The following is a 20,752-nucleotide window of genomic DNA, read 5'->3' as shown; positions in this document are numbered from 1 at the left end:
TGATCAAATCAAACATTCTCCCTGGGCATGCTACTCCTAGGGTTCCTCCCTCAACCCACATTCTTGATCTCTGCCCCACCCCCAAACTACCACTCCAACCTCCCCTTTTCAAACAAGACAGACAATGAGTCACCTGCTTCTGAACAGAATCTCCTTAGTCCTTTTGCAGCAGGTTCAACACCTGCTAGCAGGCAGTTTCTCAAGCAAACACCAAGCACATCACAGATCGCTACTGAAGAAACAACTTCTATCATAACAAACATGACCTAATACGCCGTCAAGCCTACTTTTCCAGAGCTAGTCACCACTAATGTTTTAAGGGTGTTGGTGTTTATTTTTCAGAAGTCATACAACAGAACTAGCTAGTATACCAATGTACAGAGACATGTAAAAGAAAAAACTAAGAGTACTATAATGATATTGTATGTGTGTCTAAAATTAGAAGACATCTTCTATACCAGTGTGTATAGATTTATGGAGCTTGTACACTGGTCACATATGCAACACTTTAAAAGTAATTAAAGGGGGGAAATTATGTATTTCACCTTAAATAATATCTAGTTCTGATATACTATTACATTGTTACTAGAGACAAGAAATTATTAGAATCTGCAGGATATAAATTTAATCTTTGAAAAGTGACTGTATTTCTCCATATGTACAACCTCCCATTGAAATCTGTATATGGATCTTTCCATAGATGCAAAGGCAATCGTTAACTTTAATTACTAAGCAAAATCAACTTCACATTCAAAGGGCATTTTTAAGGTCTCTCCATGAGAAAGCAAAATTCTACCACTCAACCCAGTTCCAGGGTCTGGGACTGTAGCACAGCACAGCTATTCTAGCTTACAGGCTGAAATAGCAGCCTCAGCCTCTCTGCACCAGTTGTGCCTGGTGCTGGGATCAGGAAAGTATATGAGGTCCATAGTTCTTTATTACTCTTTGGTTTCGCTTCACTCATTAAATAGCCTATGTGGTTCCTGTATGAAAAGAAGCTGACTAGAGGTGAATACCATGAACCATCCACCAGGAGTACTTTCTCCACTGTGATATACTGCATATATTGTTTAAAATCATGATGTGACTGATAAACGAACTAAATTATTTCACAGTAATTCAAATTCTGATTCTTCAAGCTCTAATCTACTTAGTTTATTTGGTAGAAAAGCACATTTGGTGTGAGCAGGATTATGCTTCATCCAAATAGTACATTCTCTATTACTTTTTATAATTTATGTCTATTTGTTAACACTTTGGTGGGAAACTTGTATCCCTACTATAACAACATTTAGGCATGGTCTACCCTACACAGGAAGGTCAACGTAAGGCAGCTTACATCAATCTAATAATGTCTGTATACAGGTCCATTCCGCCAACATAACTCGCCTGCTACATTGACTTAATTTATCCATCTCCACAACAGATGTAGCGCTTCAATTGATGTTGTTAGGTCGACGAAGAGGCAGTGTAGACAGTGCATTGTTTACGTCTACTTTACTGGCCTCCAGGTGTCCCACAGTGCTCCACTGTGACCGCTCTGGTGAATGTTTTCAACTCCTCTGCTCAGCAGCCAGGTACACAGGGAACAGCCCCTCCTCTGTTAAAGCCCCAGGAACTTTTGAGTTCCCAATTCCAGTTTGTTCAGCATGGAGAGCTTTCCTTGGCTTACAGCTGAAAGTGTGGCCTTCAGCTCATCCTCCACACTGGTGGAGAGGCTCTCTCAGATAAGACAAAGGCGAAAGAGAATAGGGATGATGTGTTTAATGAGATTATGACCGCCTCTGGGACAGTGGACACCGAGCACTTTCAGAGAGAGAAATCCTCCACGCTCTCTGCTCTGTGAGCAAGACAGCAGCCCAAGAGAATGAGGTGGCCTGCAGCAGGAGATGATGGGGATTCTGAAGGAACAGACAGACATGTTGAGGCATCTGGTTGACCTTCAGGAGAAACACCTTGAGGCTAGACTCCCTCTGCAGCCCCTGCAGAACGGCATTCCTGCATCGCCGTACTTCCCCTCCCCATCTCCCAAACATTCCAGGAAGAGAGGGGGGCAAAAGTTATATCCCTCCCACTCCACACCAGAGGAGGGTACTAGCAATAAAAGGTGCACATACAATAATCTTTGACAGGCAAGGCCACTGTATTTAAAAGACAAGATTATGGTGTTTTCCCCCTTCTAATTTTACTCTAAAGACTGTCCAAGGTTACATTATTTTCCTGATCTTTCACTTCCAATATATTTGTGCAATAAAAGTCAAGGTCCTGAGAATGAAATAATCTTTACTACATCACACAATAGGGGAAGAAGAGGTCCAGGGAAACTAAGGAAACAGAGCAGATTTGCTGGAGACAGAAACCCAGCAAGCACAGCAAGGTTCACAGTATGGGAAGGCACAACTCAAGAACAGAACACATTACTGTGGGTCATCACTAAATCGGGTTTTTAAAGCATCCCTGAGACACATTGCTCCACGCGGAGCTCTTCTTATTGCCATGCTATCTGGCTGCTCAAAATTAGCAGACAGCCTATCCGCCTCCATACCCCACCCTTGTGGAAACTTCTCACCCTCTGCCTCACAGGTATTATGGAGCACACAGCAGACAGCGATCACCATGAGGATATTGCTTTCACTGAAGTCTAACCTAGTAAGGAAACTGTACCAGCAATTCTTCATGTGGCCAAAGGCACATTCAACCACCATTCTGCACCTGCTCAGCCTATTCCTTGCTGCTGTCCAGGTGTCCGGCTGCATGAGCCATGGGAGTAAGGGGAAGGCTGGGTCTCCCAGGATCACTATTCGCATTTCAGCGTCACCAATGGTTATTTTGTGGTCCCGAAAGAAAGTCTCTGCTTGCAGCTTTCTGAACAGATCTGTCTCCTTAAAGATGCGAGTATCATGCCCCTTCCCAGACCATTCCATGTCTATGTTGGTGAAATGGCCCCAGTGATCCACCAGCGCTTGCAAAACCATAGACAAGTATCCCTTTCTGTTTATAGGGCGCTACACAACGGCAAAGGAATTACAGCACAATAAGCCCTGGCAAACACTACCTTGTTCCCCCCGTGGAGATGCTTTCCATTTCAATTACTGCTAGCACTGGTCATTAAGAAGGTGGACGGAGATTTTTATGGGTCACCTTATTTGGCTTTGTGTTGGTTTTTATATTTTAGTGTTCTGGTATCTTCAATGTCACTTCAAATGGTTGTACAATGGTTGCCAAGTGTCTCAGTATGTATTTGCTCCATACACACAATTATTGTTTGTGAAGTGCACTGCCATTACAGTGTCCTCCACTTGCTATATACTTTCACTTTAAGAATTGTAACCGGTGTTTTTGCATTATAAATAGATTTACTGATTTGTTTAGAGTTGTAATTATTTCTTACAACACTAAACAAAGTTCACTTATAGAATGTGGCAGGCAGGTCCGAGCTGACATCTGAAGAATATCTCAAGTAGGATTGTCCAATAACCAAATATTCTGTTCAGGTGAAAGTCCCCAAAAAGCCTGAACAAAAAAAATTGTTTCAGGTCAACCCAAAACAAAAATGTTTTGAAGTTTTCAGCGAACTGAAACATCAAAAAATGTTTAATTTCATGTCAATCAAAACATTTTGGTTGACTTGAAACAAAATGTTTAGTTTCAATGTCAAGGCTTTTAAAACATGTTTAAATTGTTTTTTAAATAAAATTGGAAGTTAATTTGTAATAAAAAGTCAACACGTTTAGTTGCTGAAATGGCAAATGAACCATTTCAACATTTCTCATTTTTTTTCTTTATTTGAATAAAATAAGATGCCAAAATGGACCCAAATTCATAAACTGTTTCAGTTGACGTGAATCTGCATATTCTGGTGAAAAAAAGGTTTCACATGAAAAATTTTGCCCAGCTCTAATCTTGCGTCTTACAAAGTACAGCAGAACATACATAAAACCCTATTCTTTCAGCTAATGAAAGCTTTTTTTCCCCCCCCTCCTGTCCAGCAGAAAAGGAGAATAGTCAATATGATGTATTGAGGACTGCATAGGAACTGCAAGAGAAGGGTTTTTTGGTCCTGCTTGCAGGCTAGAGGGCTCTGTAGGAAAGCATCTATCAGAGTGAGTATGGAAAGAGACTGCTTCAAGCAAGTTTGGGTTAAGTAGTGTCTCATCGTCTCTTGCTGATTTGGGGTCCTTGTGTGTTATTGCTCTGAATTCTAAGAAATAACATAGTGTTACGCTGCAACCTTCCAGCCAGGACCGGCTCTAGGCACCAGCAAAGCAGCATGTGCTTGGGGCAGCACAATTCCAGGGGCGGCAAAAAACCTAGAGCCGGCCCTGCTTCCAGCAAGAATATTTATGTTTTTATCTAACTTCTCTGTGTGTATGCAGTGAACATAAAGCGTCAGGACAAAAATCCTTATTCATAAATATTATAAAAAGAAATAGCCCAACTTCAGTAAGTCATTCCACATAAGTAAACTCTCTGAAGTGATGGAAAACTTTTTTTTGCTGAAGTTGCTTTAGCAACAGGCAGCGCTATTTCAGAATCTATATACATAGATAGCTGTACTCATGGAGTTTAATAAAGCCAGTGCATGGAAAAACTGCTTAGAGTCCACAGGCTTTATTTTTTCTAGATACTCACCAGCCTGAGTTTCTGGATTCTTGCTTTTCTCTCCAGCTCATCCATTACCTACAAACTATCATTAATAACCTGAACAAGCACTAGTGAGTTCTAGCCCTGCCTCTCTGCTCCTCTGTGATAATGTGTGTGTCTTGGTATCTCAGGATTCCCAAACGGTGCTTGGTTGACCCTTTGAATAGAAAGGTGTGACTTTTCTTGCCTTCCTGTGATGCTACGCCCCATATTCTTCATAGAGATATGCTTATAATATGAATATGGCATAACTAAGATATGTTTTATGCAAGATGGGTCAATGTGAGGTATCATTGGAAAGGTTATGATTTACTGAAGGTGATTATCCAATTTGTATGCATGTATCATTTCTGTATCTGAAGTCAGAAATATTGACCATGTAATAATTACAACTATGTTTTTACCTGGGAAATGCCCACTGGACAGTATGCAAACAGCCTGGATGGGCCATTAGGAAGGATAATAGGGCTTTGAAGATGCTAATCTCCCTCCTTCCCGAGAAGTTTCCTGGGATGCTGCTTTAACACTTCAGGGTCAGGTGATCATATCACTGGTACCGGACATCATTTTGGACTTCTGGTATTTTTCCACTGGAAGGGATGGGGGTCAAAATAGGAAACAAAGGATTCCTGCCATATGTAAATCCTATTTAAGGTGGGGAGTGAGTTAATCTTGGCTCTTCTCCATTGCCTCCCTGCCCAAGAAGGAAGACTGCTGAAAACACCTGAAGAAACAAAGGAACTAAGCGGGGGGGTGGGGGAACCCCAGGCGAGAAAGGTCAGCCTGTGATGGATATAACTGCAGATTTAAGCTGCAAGCAGTACAGTTACCTTCAAGAAACTCTGCAACCTGCATAAAACAACTTTTAGGGTGATAAATTACTATTTGTAGCCAATTTTTTTAATGTATTAAGCCTAGTTTACATGTTTGTTTTATATGCTCATTGGTCTGCTTTGTTCTGTTTGCTATCCCTTATAATCACTTAAATTCTACCTTTTGTAGTTTTTAAACTTATTTTGCTTAGTCTAAAACCCTGTTTGTGCAATTCATAACTGGGGGGCAAAAAGCTGTGCATATTTTCCTCCACATTGAGGGAGGGAGCGAATTTCATGAGTTTACTCTATATAGCTCTCTATGCAGCACAAGACAATATAACTTTGGGTTTACACTCCAGAGGGTATGTGCACCAGAGTGCTGGGCAATTCCCCGAGTTGAGTCTTCCCACACAGAACTGATTGCAGACACTGTGTGATTCTACAGCTGTGTGTGTGTGTGCAGCAGGACAGGGTGAGGGAGCCAAAGCTGGTGGAATGGGCGGGCTCAGTGAGATCCCAATACGTCAGGTGGCACCCCAGAAGGGGGGTCCAACCCATCACACCTTCCCATCTAAATCAGGAGCTTTTAGTGATTATTAGCATAATCACCCAATATTTGTGCAGGTGCAGCTTTGGGGGCAGCAGGATAATAATCTCTGACCCTCCAAACACTTTGTATGTTCACGTTTTATTCAATATTGCATAGGCCTGTTCAATTCTATATGGTAACTCTAGGGTTACCATTCGTCCGGATTTACCCGGACATGTCCTGCTTTTTGTGTTAAAAATAGCGTCCGGGGGGGAATTTGTAAATCACTAAAAATGTCCGGGATTTCCCCCCCATGCAGAGCGAGGCACGGCTGGGAGGGCTGCAGGAAATTCAGCTGCTCGCATGGGGCTCTGGCTGCCAGAGCCCTTCCCCCGCAGCTTGCCGGGCTGGACTCCGGAGCAGCTGTAGAGCTCCTCCTCCCCGCCCCCCACCCCCGCATTCTGAGCCGGCCGGCCTGCCGGGCCGTTTGCATCGGGCCTCGGCAGCTCCTCCTCCCCTGCTGCCCAGCGCCCCACTCCGGCAGCACTGTGCGGGGGCAGGGACCAGGTTATGTGTTGCGCTGGGGAGCGCAGCCACGTGTCCGGTGCCGCACAGAGCCCAACACCATGTTCTGAGCGGCAGGGTAAGGGGGACAGGGGGCAGGAGAAGGGGCAGGGAGATTTTGGAGGGGGCAGTCAAGAGACGGAGGGGGGGTCGGGAGTTCGGGGGGTGTGGAGAAGGTTTTGGGCAGTCAGGGTACAGGTAGGGGGTAGGGTCCTGGGGGGCATTTGGGGGGGGGGGCTTAGGAGGGGGCAGTTAGGGGACAAGGAACAGGGAGGCTTAGGTAGGGGGTGGGGTTCTGGAGAGCAGTTAGGAGCAGGGGTCCCAGGAGGGGGCAATCAGGGGACAAGGAGCAAGGGGGGGAGTTGGGAATTCTGGGGGGGGCTGTCAGGGGGCAGGGGTGGGGAGAGGGATCGGAGCAGTCAATGGGACAGGGAGCAGAGGGGTTTAGATGGGTCAGGAGTTCTGGGGGGGGCTGTTGGGAGTGGTTGGATGGGGCGTGGGAGTCCCAGGGGTCTGTCTGGGGGTGGGGGTGTGGATAAGGGTTGGGGCAATCAGGGTACAGGTAGGGGGTAGGGTCCTAGGGGGCCAGTTAGGATGGGGGGGGGTCTCAGGAGGGGGCAGTCAGGGGACAAGAGGCAGGGAGGCTTAGGTAGGGGGTGGAGTCCTGGGGGGCAGTTAGGGGCAGGGGTCCCAGGAGGGGGCAGTCAGGGGACAAGGAACGGGGGGAGGGTTGGGGGTTCTGAGGGGGGCGGGAAGTGGGAGGGGCGGGGCTAGGACGGGGCTCCTCCCGTCCTCTTTTTTGCTTGCAGAAATATGGTAACCCTAGGTAACTCCACAGGAATCTATACCATTCACTGCCTGTTTTTTCTGGGACCTGAATTCTTCCCACTAAGCACCTGTCTGTACCCTGCACAGGGGTTCACTCTATCACTGAGAACAGGTCCATTAAAGGTGACCCACATGGGATTTTCTATTCATACTAGTAGGCTATATGAAGAAGGCCTGAAAGCTGCTTCGGGGGGTGGGGGGGGAAGGGGGAAAGGAAGGGTTAATTTGATTGATTGTTTGATCTTAGAAATAGCTAGCAGGAAAGTCAGCTCAGTTGCTCCCCAGCTGCTGGAGGATTTGGGGGGCTCTCAGTGGATGTATATTAGCTCTCAGATCTTAATTGAAGGGTTAAGAAAGTTGAACCTCTAGCAAGAGCTTCATTTCCCAGCAATGTCAGTCAGTCATTGCAGTTATATCTGTTGAAAACCGCGAAATTTAAAGTGACTAAAAATCCCCTCCCCTCTCAATTGCTCAGCGGTTACGGTCTTGGCTCTTGTGCGGTCGCTATTTCAAAGGTTGTCCAGTCACCATAGAGTCTTACAGGATGGAAAGGATCTGAGTTTCTAATATAAAAATAAGCCCAAATGTAACCCCTCACAATTTTCATGCCTTCTTTTTGCATTATAAAGCAGCAAAACTGGGCACAAAGTCTTTTTCTGTTCTGCACAGCACCTTTAAAATGTAGAAATCCCTTTGGGTCTCAGCACAAATCAGTAAGCAGTTCTCCTCCTTAATCAAAGTGGAAATGTTTCCTCTGAGGTTAACATTTCCTATCTTGGCTAAAGTGTCAGTCTCTCGTTTGGTACTATATTTAAAGAGGCAGTACCCTTATTTTCTAGTAATTCCATCTGTTCAGTAATTCCTATTCTTTATCCAATACAAATTCTTGATTGATGGCATTCATTCTGCGAAGGCTGCTCATCTTGCAGATTGACTTTTTTTTAAAAGTGTATTGCTGTCTTAAAAGCTTTCTTCAAATCCTGGTAAAATAAATTGCCCCTCAACTTCCCTATTGACTTATTCATCAGAAAACATTCAGGCAGATGTGTTGGTCAGAAGCTTTGCTTTGAGATTCCTTGCAAAGGCTATTGGATTGAACCACAGACAGATTGTAACAAATGGGGTCACATTTCAGAATATGAAGAATTAAGTGTTCCAAGGGCGAGGAAGAGTAGGAGGAGGTAGATGAGTCATCTGAAAATAATCCATCATCACAGCAGCCTCTAAACAACCACTGCATAGCTGTGACCGTTAAACATTACTGAAAAGGGATAACAAATGTAACACCATCTCTTCTACAGGCAGCACAGGAGGCAAGTTTTCATAAATTCTAAAGCAATAGACTCTCAAGCTAGCAGTTGGACGCATTTGTACTCACACATGATATACAAGAAATAAAACACGACCAAAACATTTTCTAGGAGTACAAAGAGAATCCAAAGGAAGGCAAACCCAGCAGAATCCCATTTATCAAACTGCTGGGAGAAATATCCTATAATACCCCTAAGGAATCTAAATTATCTATAATATTAGGGGTTTGATAGAAGAGACAAGTATTAACATCTGTCTCTGCTAACACTCAGCTATTCTTTTAAATGCAAATGGTATATTAAAAAACACTATCACTTCAGAGGGAACATACCAAGTGCACTGAAGATGCATTTTGTTTCTTATACCCAATAACTAGGCAGCGCTGACATAGGTAATAATCTAAACCTTTCTAAATGGAGCATAAAATCAAGGAACATGCCCTCATAAAATATCAAAGTGGAAGGCAGAATAGTCTTAGTATACAGCAAATTTGATAAATGACTCAGAAGAGCAAGGGTGAGGATAATAGATAATGTCCATGTGATAAGGAACGCTGTAAAACATGATGTCTCTTATATCACCACCTTTTCCACCATGGCATGCAGTTTTAATTTAAATTTTTTTCCTTTTTCTTCCTTACACCTTACCCCCACACCCTAACTTTTCAGAACTACCTCACTTTGAAAAAAGTAGTAGAGTCAGTGTTCCAGTTTTCCTTTTGCCACTCTAATTGTTCCAAAGTTTGCAAAGTTATGAAAAATTGCAGACTGAATTAAGAAAAAGAAAAAAAAACTAGACATTCAGTGCATTGTTAGTGCATTCACTGGGGAAAACAGGGTGGGTGGGAAGAGGGATGACAAAAAAGAGTGAGTTCATTCCATAGCCTTGGATCAGCCCCCAGAAAACTATGTCTCCTGTACATCTGAACTTCTACCCTTATGGTAGAAAATTCCATTATGCCCGAGGAGCTGAGTTGCCAGCCAGTGTCATCATTTGGAGCTGTTGGTGTTTGAGCTATTCTGGACCTAGGCCATACACAGGCTGAGGAAGCTAATTCAGCCCTAGCGTAACAGAAGCAGCTATAAAGTGACTCTGCCTTCCACCAGAATGATTTCCAGCATGCAGACCCAGTACTTGGAACTGGATTTGCTTCTCTACATTTTATCTTGCGTTGGATGGGATGATGAAGAGTAAAAATTAATTTTTATTAAGAACCAATGTATGAATTGATAAACTAATAATGATTTCAAGTGGCATCTCACCACACTGAAAATCAGGCCATTTGTCTGCCTAAATATGGTTTCAGGTGCTCAATTTTCAGGAACCCAGGTGTGAACATTTTGGGCTATTCAGTTTGCTTATATAATTATTTGATTTATATTATAAAACCTGGTTTTGAGATGTTTGATGAGTTATTTTGGATAGCATGCATGTTTGAAGTGGGCAACAGGAATAGTGGAAATGCAAAGGGAGTTTTGGAGTAAGACCAGGAATTAGCTAAGGGAAAAGGAAACTGAAGGAGTAGGGTGGTAGAAAAGGGAAAGAAAAGGAGGGAGGTGGGGGAGAGGAGGCAGATGAGAAGCATGAATGAGGAGAATGATATTGTACAGCAGAACAGTTGCAGTGAAACCAATCACCAATGACAAAACAGAAAATAAGAAAATAAAAAACTCATCCAAGTTTCAGAGCTGAATGAATGTGATGGTATCAGAAGCTACAGCAATCCCTCTCGGTTGGTGTGGGAAGCAAACTGGTGGCTGGAAAGCTCTTCCCCAATGTCCCCTCAACTACAGCAGTGCCGGCTGCTTTGGGCTAGTACCACCAAGGTCCAACCTTCTCAAGCTCATGCTAGCTACTTCTGCTCAGAGGAATGCAAACCACTGGGCCCGGAGTCTCAGGGTATCCTTTGGATCCTGGTTCCAAGATATATTGTTGTGAATTTGTGGTAAGAAAACCCTTTTAAAATGCCTGCTTATAAATTCTTCCCCTTCTATAGTGCAGAGATACTGTCAGACAACTGAAAACAGCAAATGAGATCAAGAAATTATGTTGTACTCATGCACTTTTAGGCTTATTTTTTGGAAACAAGATGGAAATATATTCTCGTTGGAATGTTAAAAACCCTCCCAGCAGAGAAGGAAGGTGGTAAGAAGAAGAAAGGGAAAAAAGAGAAAGTTTAAATTATCACACAGGAGGAACCTTTGGCTGCCAGAATTTTTAAAGATAAAATTACAAACTATGTTAGCAAGATGAAATACCTTCTGAGTTACAAACTGTTGGATCCTTACTATATGTTGGTAGAATCAATGGTAACCCCAGTACGATAAAAAAAGCCACACAAGTTATTAATTAGTTCAGAAATGGAACATTCTTAAATTTTAAATAGAATGGAGACCGCAGGCATCTGTGTTTATGGTACTAGAAATAGTAACTGTTTATACAAAAGAAGTATCTTAATTCAAATAATAATGTACTAATGGAGCAATTTACTTGTCAAATGCAATAGTTACCAATCAGCTTCTCTCTTCCCAGGCACATATGAATGAAACATACGGTATCATATAAGGTATATTTTCTTTAAAGAACTATTAATCAGTCTTGCAAAAACATATACTGTACACAGTGTATACAATCCATAGTATTTTACAACATTTGCCCTTACAAACACCCCTCAGATACATCACCTGACAAGTCAATTTCCATGCACAGATAATTTCTCAAAATCCATTTAAACTCACTTTGTGAATTTTCCAATAGTTGCCAGATAGTGGTATCTGAGAGAACAGTGCTGTCCTATATTTAGAATATGCTGATATTTTAAAATACTTCTATTGTACTGATTGATAAGGAGTCTTTATTCTAATTGGCCGCCCTGACCATGCAAAATCCTTGCCAGAGGAACTGTTGAGTGGACTTGGCCAACTAAACTGCCGCTAGGAGGCCAAGAGGGGATTACAAAACACGAGTAATAACTTGATAGCATTATGTTGGGAAAGGCTCAAGTTACTTCCCTTCTCCGTTTTCTGTGTTCAGCTATTATTCTATTACTTTTTCTTTAAACAAGATCCAGAACTTTAATTCCTGTTTCAAGAATAAAAAGAAGCTTTACATTTAAAAGCTCGATGTAACAAAGTATTAAGAGATGCACTAGGCAGGATATGTGCCCATATGTTATAGCTCAATGGTACTATATTAGTGGTAGGTTGAATGCTCTGAATATATTTGACCACATCAGCCCTCTCTGCATCTCTCCATTGACTCCTTCTTCTCTATTCCACAAAACGGCTATTTGACTTCACTTCCAAAGTCCCTCAAGGTCTATCTTCACCCTACCTATGACCTCTCCTTTAGTATCAAAAGTTCGACATCTGCCTCTGATCAGCCCATGATGTCAGTCTCCATCGCCCACTTGTTAAATTTAAAACAGGCACCTTCAGGGCTTTCTCCCATGCCGCCCCTCACTTGTTTCCTTGCACTTGCCTGTTGGTCTGTATCCATCCGTTGTTTCTTGTCTTACACTTAGATTGTAAACAATTTGGGGCAGGGAGTGTTATTCTTGTGTGTGTGTACAGTGCCCAGCACAGTGGGGTTTGGGTCCATGATTAGGGCTCCACAGCCACTACAATAATACCAATAATACATAAAAATCTTAAATACAGCATGTGAATTGAGCATCTTGCCAGAATGAAAAACAAATCTAATGCAGAAGACCGTGTTCTTCTGTGAAATATGTTTCGATAAGACACACACACCAGATTGCACCAAATGACATCCCAAAGACAAAACATGTTCTTCAGAAGTATATTTATGAGCCAAGGATAAAAGATATCCTTGCCAGGGATAATTTAGCTGCATTCAGAGAGAGTCATGATGAACTTTCCCTGGAGGTAGGGAAATCCACCCAGCTCCCTGTTCAGATCCAAACCTGGCTTGAATATATTGGGAGACTTTTTAGGGTCTTGGAGTTTGATGTTATCAGGCACAGTGAGCAAAACATGTTTGAGGGACGATTCTCCAAATAACCTGAGGGTCTTGGGTTCACTAGTTTCCCTGAAGTCGCCGGAAGGCTGTGTGTGCATTCCACTGAATTTAAAATTTATTTTTCCAAATGGTTCCTCTTAATTATCAGGATCCTCACATTAATTTCAGATTTCAAGCTGTTCTTAAGGAGGTCTTCTCCCACCAAACAAAAAGCCAATAAATCCTCCAGTCGGCCCATATGCAGAAAACGTTACCAGTTTGCACCTTGCCAAGACACATGCCCACAATTCCACACTCAAAGGGTCAGGCAGGTAGGGTTTTTAAGTGACCATAAAGGGACAAGAACTTAGCCCTACCATCAGAGCTTGAGAAGCCAGTGGCCTACTGACCTACTTGAATTGATACAGGAATCTTTGATAGGAGCATAAGCATGATAGCACCTTCTGGGATAGTTATGCAGCTCAAAATTCCCCATCAGTGGCACTTCTGCAGAGCCTAAACTCCCAACCATGAGCTTGCACTACTAACAGGGCTACTCTCTAGTTTGCAGCATCCCTGTCCATCACTATTAAGGCTGAATCTGCTCCAAAGGTAAACACCGTGGCTAGAACAAACTGTCTCCCAACTGTTGCTGGGTCTGTACTTCCCTCCTTCAGCTCAGTGATATAACAACCATGATCAGAGCAAATTAAACACAACTGCCAGGGTTGGAGATCTGCCTTCCTGCCTCACTCCTACATTAAGTGAGCTAGGCGAGGCTTAGGCAAAAGGAAAAGCTTTCAGTTTACTCTGGTTGCCACATTTCCCACTGGGTAAAGAGGCTGCCAACAGCAATGGGTGCACTGCATTTACTCTAGTTACTTCATTTACCTGCAGAGGGTGAGGGTGAAAAGACAGTTAAATGGAGAGAACCAAAGAAGCAAACGGAAGGTCCAGAGCAGAGCCGCAGACATGCCACTTCTACGCTGAGCTGCATGCAATTCTGGGGAGGGGGGGCCGCCACCACTACCCCACAGCTATAAAAGTTTAACTGGATCTATATCGAGAGACCTCGGTGGGATCTGAATACACGTGTCTGTGACACTTGCCAATCCAAAGAGAAAAACAAGTCACATCCTGGCCTTTGAATACAGAAATAGAAACAAACAAGCACTTGAATTCCATCTCCCTTTGCAACTTGGTATATCTTGCACACTCTAAACCAGCCTCCCCCTGACCAAGTGACACATATAAATGCATTATAAACTTGTTTGTCGGAGCCAAACTACACAAAAATTTAGGTAGGGGGAAGAGGGAACATCAAAATTTTCAGAGGATGGATGCTTAACTGAAACAAATACATTTGAATTGTCACCTGAAATATCTGCATCCGACCCCCACTGAACCCCACTGTCCTTTGTCCCCACACAATTCCCTTCCAATTCTAACTGTGTGTAATCTTTCAGGAAAGGAGAGGTCTACTAACCCTCATGGAGTCTCTACACCTTCTTCCAGGGTCTTTTGAGAGCTAGCAGGCAAGGCTGCTACCCTAAAATCTTGGATGGCAAAACCCCTTCCCCTGAACACTGTAGGGGAAAGCAGCACTGAGCTATTCCTTGCTGCTACTACTGACACCGTGCTCGCTCTCGCTCATTGGCTCTGAAGGAACACACAAAACATAGCCACTCTCTCTGAGGCCCAGTCTACACTACGAGTTTATCTCGAATTTAGCAGCGTTAAATTGAATTAACCCTGCACCCGTCCACACAACGAAGCCATTTACTTTGACATAAAGGGCTCTTAAAATCGATTTCTGTACTCCTCCCCAACCACGGGAGTAGCTCCGAAATCGACATTGCCATTTCGAATTAGGGTTAGTGTGGCCGCAATTCGACAGTATTGGCCTCCGGGAGCTATCCCACAGTGCACCATTGTGACCACTCTGGACAGCAATCTGAACTCGAATGCACTGGCCAGGTAGACAGGAAAAGCCCCGCGAAGTTTTGAATTTCATTTCCTGTTTGCCCAGCGTCGAGAGCACAGATGACCACGCAGAGCTCATCAGCACAGGTAACCATGCAGTCCGAGAATCGAAAAAGAACACCAGCATGGACCGTATGGGAGGTACTGGATCTGATCGCTATATGGGGAGAGGATTCAGTGCTAGCAGAACTACGTTCCAAGACGAAATGCCAAAACATTTGAAAAAATTTCCAAGGGCATGATGGAGAGAGGCCACAATAGGGACTCACTACAGTGCCGCGTGAAAGTTAAGGAGCTCAGACAAGCCTACCAGAAAACCAAAGAAGCAAACGGAAGGTCTGGGGCAGAGCTGCAGAAATGCCACTTCTGCGCTGAGCTACATGCAATTCTAGGGGGGGTCGCCACCACTACCCCACCCCTGACTGTGGATTCTGATGAGGGGTTACTCTCATCCATGTCTGAGGATTCTGTGGACGGGGGGGAGGAGGATGAGCTTGCGGAGAGCACACACCACTCCGTTCTCCCCAACGGCCAGGATCTTTTTCTCAGCCTGACTGAAGTACCCTCCCAACCCTCCCAAGGCGTTATCCCAGACCCTGAAGCCATGGAAGGGACCTCTGGTGAGTGTACCTTTGTAAATATAAAACATCGTTTAAAAGCAAGCATTTTTTAATGATTAATTTGCCCTGAGGACTTGGGATGCATTCGCAGCCAGTACAGCTACTGGAAAAGTCTGTTAACGTGTTTGGGGATGTAGCGGAAATCCTCCAGGGACATCTCCATGAAGCTTTCCTGGAGGTACTCCAAAAGCCTTTGCAGAAGGTTTCTGGGCAGTGCAGCCTTATTCCGTCCTCCTTGGTAGGACACTTGACCACGCCATGCTAGTAGCAAGTAATCTGGTATCATTGCATGACAAAGCCTGGCAGTGTATGGTCCCGGTGTCTGCTGGCATTCAAGCAACATCCGTTCTTTATCTCGCTGTGTTATCCTCAGGAGAGTGATATCGTTCATGGTAACCTGGTTGAAATACGGGAATTTAATTAAGGGGACAGAGGTGACCATTCCTACTGGGCTGTTTGCCTGTGGCTGAAAAGAAATCCTTCCCTGCAGTTAGCCAAGCGGGGGTGGGGGGGCATTGGCACTGAGCTTTTCACGTTTGGCTAGCAGGGATCTTCCCTGATACCAGCCACGCGGTGGGGGGAGGGATAAAGCGATCATCCCAGAGAATTGGATGGGGGGGTTAGTTTGGTTTCTGCTGCTGCACGTTAACAGGAAAACCACAGCACTCAATGGGCTTTGCTTGGTATGTGGGAAAGGAGGGCGCTGCTTTTAGGAAGGTTGCAGAAGCCAAAAGACAATGGCTTCCCATGGACACATGCAAACCGAATTCTGTTGCCAGGACCTGCGTCTGTGATCTCTAACACAAAAGCCGCAGGCACTGAATATTAAGATGCAAAATGCGACCCTGTACCGAAATCACATGTGCTATGTAATGTGAATAGTGTTGTTCACAGTGAAAGAGTATAAGCATTGTTCTGTGAAATGTATCTTTTTAAATACTTCTCTCCCTTTTTTCCCTCCTGCAGCTGCAAATTTTTCAAGCCTCCCTCCTCCGTCCCGAAGGCTATCTCAGATAAGGCGGCGAAAAAAACGCATGCGAGACAACATGTTTTCTGAAATCATGCAATCGACCCGCGATGGAAGAGCTCATCTGAATGAGTGGAAGGACACGGTATCAAAGTACAGGAAAAATGCCAGTGAACGTGAGGCCATGAGGGACGCTCGAGATGAGAGGTGGCAGGCTGCAATGCTGGGGCTGCTGCGTGATCAAACGGACATGCTCCAGTGTCTGGTGGAGCTTCAGGAATGGCAGCAGGATCACAGAGTGCTGCTGCAGCCCCTGTATAACAGCCCTCCCCCCTCACCATGTTCCATAGCCTCCTCACCCAGACGTGTAAGAATGCAGGGGGGGAGGCTCCATGTACCCACCCACTCCACCCCAGTGGACAGCCCAAGCAAAAGGCTGTCATTATTTTGAACTGGCCTTTTCCTTCCCTCCTATCCTCCTCCCAAACCCCACCCGGGCTACCTTGTCAGTTCTCTCCCTATGTTTATAATAAATTAATAAAGAATACATGATTTTTAAACAATAGTGACTTTATTTCCTTTGAAAGCAAGCTGTGATCGAAGGGGGGAGGGTGATTTGCCTACAGGGAATGAGTCAATCAAGGGGGCGGGTTTTCATCAAGGAGAAACAAACAGAACTTTCACACTGTAGCCTGGCCAGTCATGAAACTGGTTTTCAAAGCTTCTCTGATGTGCAGCGCTTCCCGGTGTGCTCTTCTAATCACCCTGGTGTCTGGCTGCGCGTAATCAGTGGCCAGGCAATTTGCCTCAGCCTCCCACCATAAAGGTCTCCCCCTTACTCTCACAGAGATTGTGGAGCACACAGCCAGCAGCAATAACAATGGGAATATTGGTTTGGCTGAGGTCTGAGCGAGTCAGTAACGTGTGCCAGCAACCCTTTAAACGTCCAAATGCACACTTCACCACCATTCTGCACTTGCTCAGCCTGTAGTTGAACAGCTCCTGACTATGTCCAGGGTACCAGTGTATGGCTTCATGAGCCATGGCATTAAGGGGTAGGCTGGGTCCCCAAGGATAACTATAGGATGTTAACATCCCCAATGGTATTTTCTGGTCTGGGAAGTAAATCCCTTGCTGCAGCCGTTTAAACAGAGTAGTGTTCCTGAAGACGCGAGCGTCATGAACCCTTCCCAGCCATCCCACGTTGATGTTGGTGAAACGTCCCTTGTGATCCACCAGTGCTTGCAGCACCATTGAAAAATACCCCTTGCGGTTTATGTATTGGCTGCCCTGGTGCTCCGGTGCCAAGATAGGGATATGGGTTCCATCTATCGCCCCACCACAGTTAGGGAATCCCATTGCAGCAAAGCCATCCACTACGACCCTGCACATTTCCCAGAGTCACTACCTTTCGTAGCAGCAGCTCAGTGATTGCTTTGGCTACTTGCATCACAGCAGCCCCCACAGTAGATTTGCCCACTCCAAACTGATTCCCAACTGACCGGTAGCTGTCTGGCATTGCAAGCTTCCACAGGGCTATTGCCACTCGCTTCTCAACTGTGAGGGCTGCTCTCATCTTGGTATTCTTGCGCTTCAGGGCAGGGGAAAGCAAGTCACAAAGTTCCATGAAAGTTCCCTTACGCATGCGAAAGTTTCGCAGCCACTGGGAATCATCCCACACCTGCAACACTACGCGGTCCCACCAGTCTGTGCTTGTTTCCCGGGCCCAGAATTGGCGTTCCACGGCTACAACCTGCCCCATTAACAGGATGATCTCCAAAGCGCCGGGGCCTGCGGTTTGAGAGAATTCCATGTCCATGTCCTCATCACTCTCGTCGCCGCGCTGCCGTAGCCGCCTCCTCCTCGCTGCCTGGTTTTGCAGGTTCTGGTTCAGCATAAACTGCACGATAATGCGCAAGGTGTTTACAATGTTCATGACTGCTGTCTTGAGCTGAGCGGGCTCCATGCTTGCCGTGGTATGGAGTCTGCACTGTTCACCCAGGAAAAAAGGCGTGAAACGGTTGTCTGCCATTGCTTTCCCGGAGGGAGGGGGAGGATGTACCTAGAACCACCCGCGACAATGTTTTTAGCCCCATCAGGCATTGGGATCTCAACCCAGAATTCCAATGGGCAGAGGAGACTGCAGGAACTATGGGATAGCTATGGGATAGCTACCCACCGTGCAATGCTCCAGAAGTCGACGCTAGCATCGGTACGTGGACGCACACCACCGAATTAATGTGCTTAGTGTGGCCGCATACACTCGACTTTAGACGATCGGTTGCCAAAAATCGAATTCTGTAAATTCAGAGTAATCCCGTAGTGTAGACATACCCTGAGAAGAGTGTCAAAATAGCTTTGTTTAAACCTTTTGAGCGCATGGGATCAGTTCAAACAAAATAGCAGAACCAGTACCAGGCAATATCTCTAACTCTACTTGAAATACAAAAACATTTGCCATACATTTTTTCAGTCACCTTCAGTGCAAGAGTTAATCGGGCCATCAATAGAAAAATGAACCTGGTAACATACTAGAAAATAAGTACTTTCATTTTTATTGTAGGATAACCACTATTTTCTGTTTTACCAAAATTCAATATTAGTGCCTAACTGATGACTTCCTATTCAAGGTGAACACAGGCAGAGGCAACGATATCACAGATTTTGTCACTTTGAGACTGACGAAACATTTCTGTGGGAATCAGACATGAATGCTGGGATCTTAAATTTGGAATGAACAATAATCAAGAGAATTTGTACATATTTCAATGCAAAGTATCAGATTTCATTATGCCATAATTTTAGCACATTTAAAATGTTCTACAAACGTATTAAGACAATCTTATGGCAAATTTCCAAGGTATGCCATAGATCTAGGTATCATTAATTCTCAGCATGCACTGGCATTCTGTTGCAGATTAGCCTTGCATGAAGAATATTCCAATTTAAGAAACAACACAAAGAAACAATAAACCTACAGAATTCATTTCTGTGTGTTAACAAAGAGGTACTGGATTTAAGTTTCCAATTACTCTCCCCAGTCTTATACCCTGTAGCTATGCATGCGTCACACACATTTACAAAAAGATGCATTAACTAGCATTTTCCTCCCACCTCCCACTTCCGCCATACTTCTATTTGCATGAGACTAGAGGAGCAATTGTGCTGAAGTGCTAAAGTCACTCCTGAAATGCAGGACTCCCACATGGCAGTGAAGAGACTCTCAAGTCAGGCCCCAGTCTTAGGGTTGCCATCTTCATAATATTTAAAACCTGGACACTCCAGCAGGCATGCCAGAACCTCCCCTCTCCTCTTCCCCTGTCCCCCAGCCCAGGTTGGGAGGGTCTCACCTGCGGAGCTGGGGCTGGGAGTTGCAGGTGCCTGACACAGGTAGGAGGCAGCCCCGGTTGAGTAGGGGCTGGAGTGGGTAATGAGCTGGTGCTTCCCCACCTGCAGTAACTGGACTTTGGGTGTCCAGTCAGCAGATCTGCCCGGACACTGTCAGGTCCCCTTTTCGATTGGACTTTCTGGTCAAAAACCAGGCACCTGGCCACCCAACCAAGTCTGCAATATTCTAAGAACAACTCAACCAAGAGAGAATGAAAAAAAAGCAATTTTTTACAAGAAAAATGTTAAAAGATTACCTTATCCTCTTATCTTCCACTTTTTTCAAATACTCATCTCTCTTCAGTACTCCCAGTATTGTTTCCCTCTCATGTTCCAACAAAAATGACAAATTGATGATCTCCAGGTTTTTTGACATGATTCTTCAATAGTGATTTTTCCAACAGTTGGGTTTTCCAGAGAATGAACTGTTTACTGCAAGTTTCAAAGGCACGTTTGTCACACAGGTACAAGATTTACAAGGTCACCAGAGAGCCTGACAGAGAGTTCTTTATTAAATTAACCAGATATCAAAAACATGTGGCCACGTCTTCCAGCTGCAGGAGAGAAAGGTTGCTGCTGTGTTCTCTACGAAATTCTCTCATTTTCCTGATTACAGAATGTTCATTGCATCTTTTCTGGTCTTCCTTGACATGCTGCAAGCCTTCAACCCACATTCACAGAAGGTGTCTGAGTTAATCTTTCAACACATCAACTGTCGCCTGAAGCCACCCAACAGCTGGATATTTAGATTCAAACTATCTGAAAGTCAAAAAGAAATAAAAGGAAGTGATTTTGACATTATCCTGGTCTCATCTAAGAGAAGCTACATGAAATAATGGTTTGGGAACGGCAGAAGAATCAATGTCTAACCACCTGCAGACAAACAGATTGCCCCTAGGGTCATCTATGGCCAGTGCTTTCTCTTTGCTACTATTTAGTCTCAAGTGTATGAATATCATCATGCAGGTGCCCCTCCTTGTGTAATTTCATTTGCAATTACTCTCTGGTTGTGGAAGTCCTGAATTTGTTAAACTCACTTTGGACTTGATTTTGCTATTCTTATAATGATTAGCACCATGCCACACAAATATTCCACAGATTTCAGTGGGACTACTTGGATAGAAAGGTACTGCTTAAATGAGAG

At 44.4% G+C, this 20,752-nt stretch overlaps 1 protein-coding gene across 2 annotated transcripts in view; it reads right to left on the bottom strand.

Moving 5' to 3' along the window:
- The window catches only part of LOC112104192 (synaptotagmin-like protein 5), a 95,550-nt gene extending 75,566 nt beyond the window's left edge, over nt 1-19,984 (bottom strand). For both annotated transcript variants that reach the window (XM_026649994.1, XM_026649997.1), the window contains exon 1: nt 19,866-19,984. In XM_026649994.1, the coding sequence (XP_026505779.1) occupies nt 19,866-19,984 (119 nt within the window). The remainder of the gene's footprint in view (nt 1-19,865) is intronic.
- Between the last annotated feature and the right edge of the window lie 768 nt (nt 19,985-20,752).

Source organism: Terrapene carolina, unplaced genomic scaffold (genome assembly GCF_002925995.2).
Source record: "Terrapene carolina triunguis isolate 2854851 unplaced genomic scaffold, T_m_triunguis-2.0 Scaffold24, whole genome shotgun sequence".
NCBI classification, from domain to species: Eukaryota; Metazoa; Chordata; order Testudines; family Emydidae; genus Terrapene; species Terrapene triunguis.
Note: the sequence above shows the minus strand (reverse complement) of the source record. Positions and strands in the feature narration are given on the sequence as shown.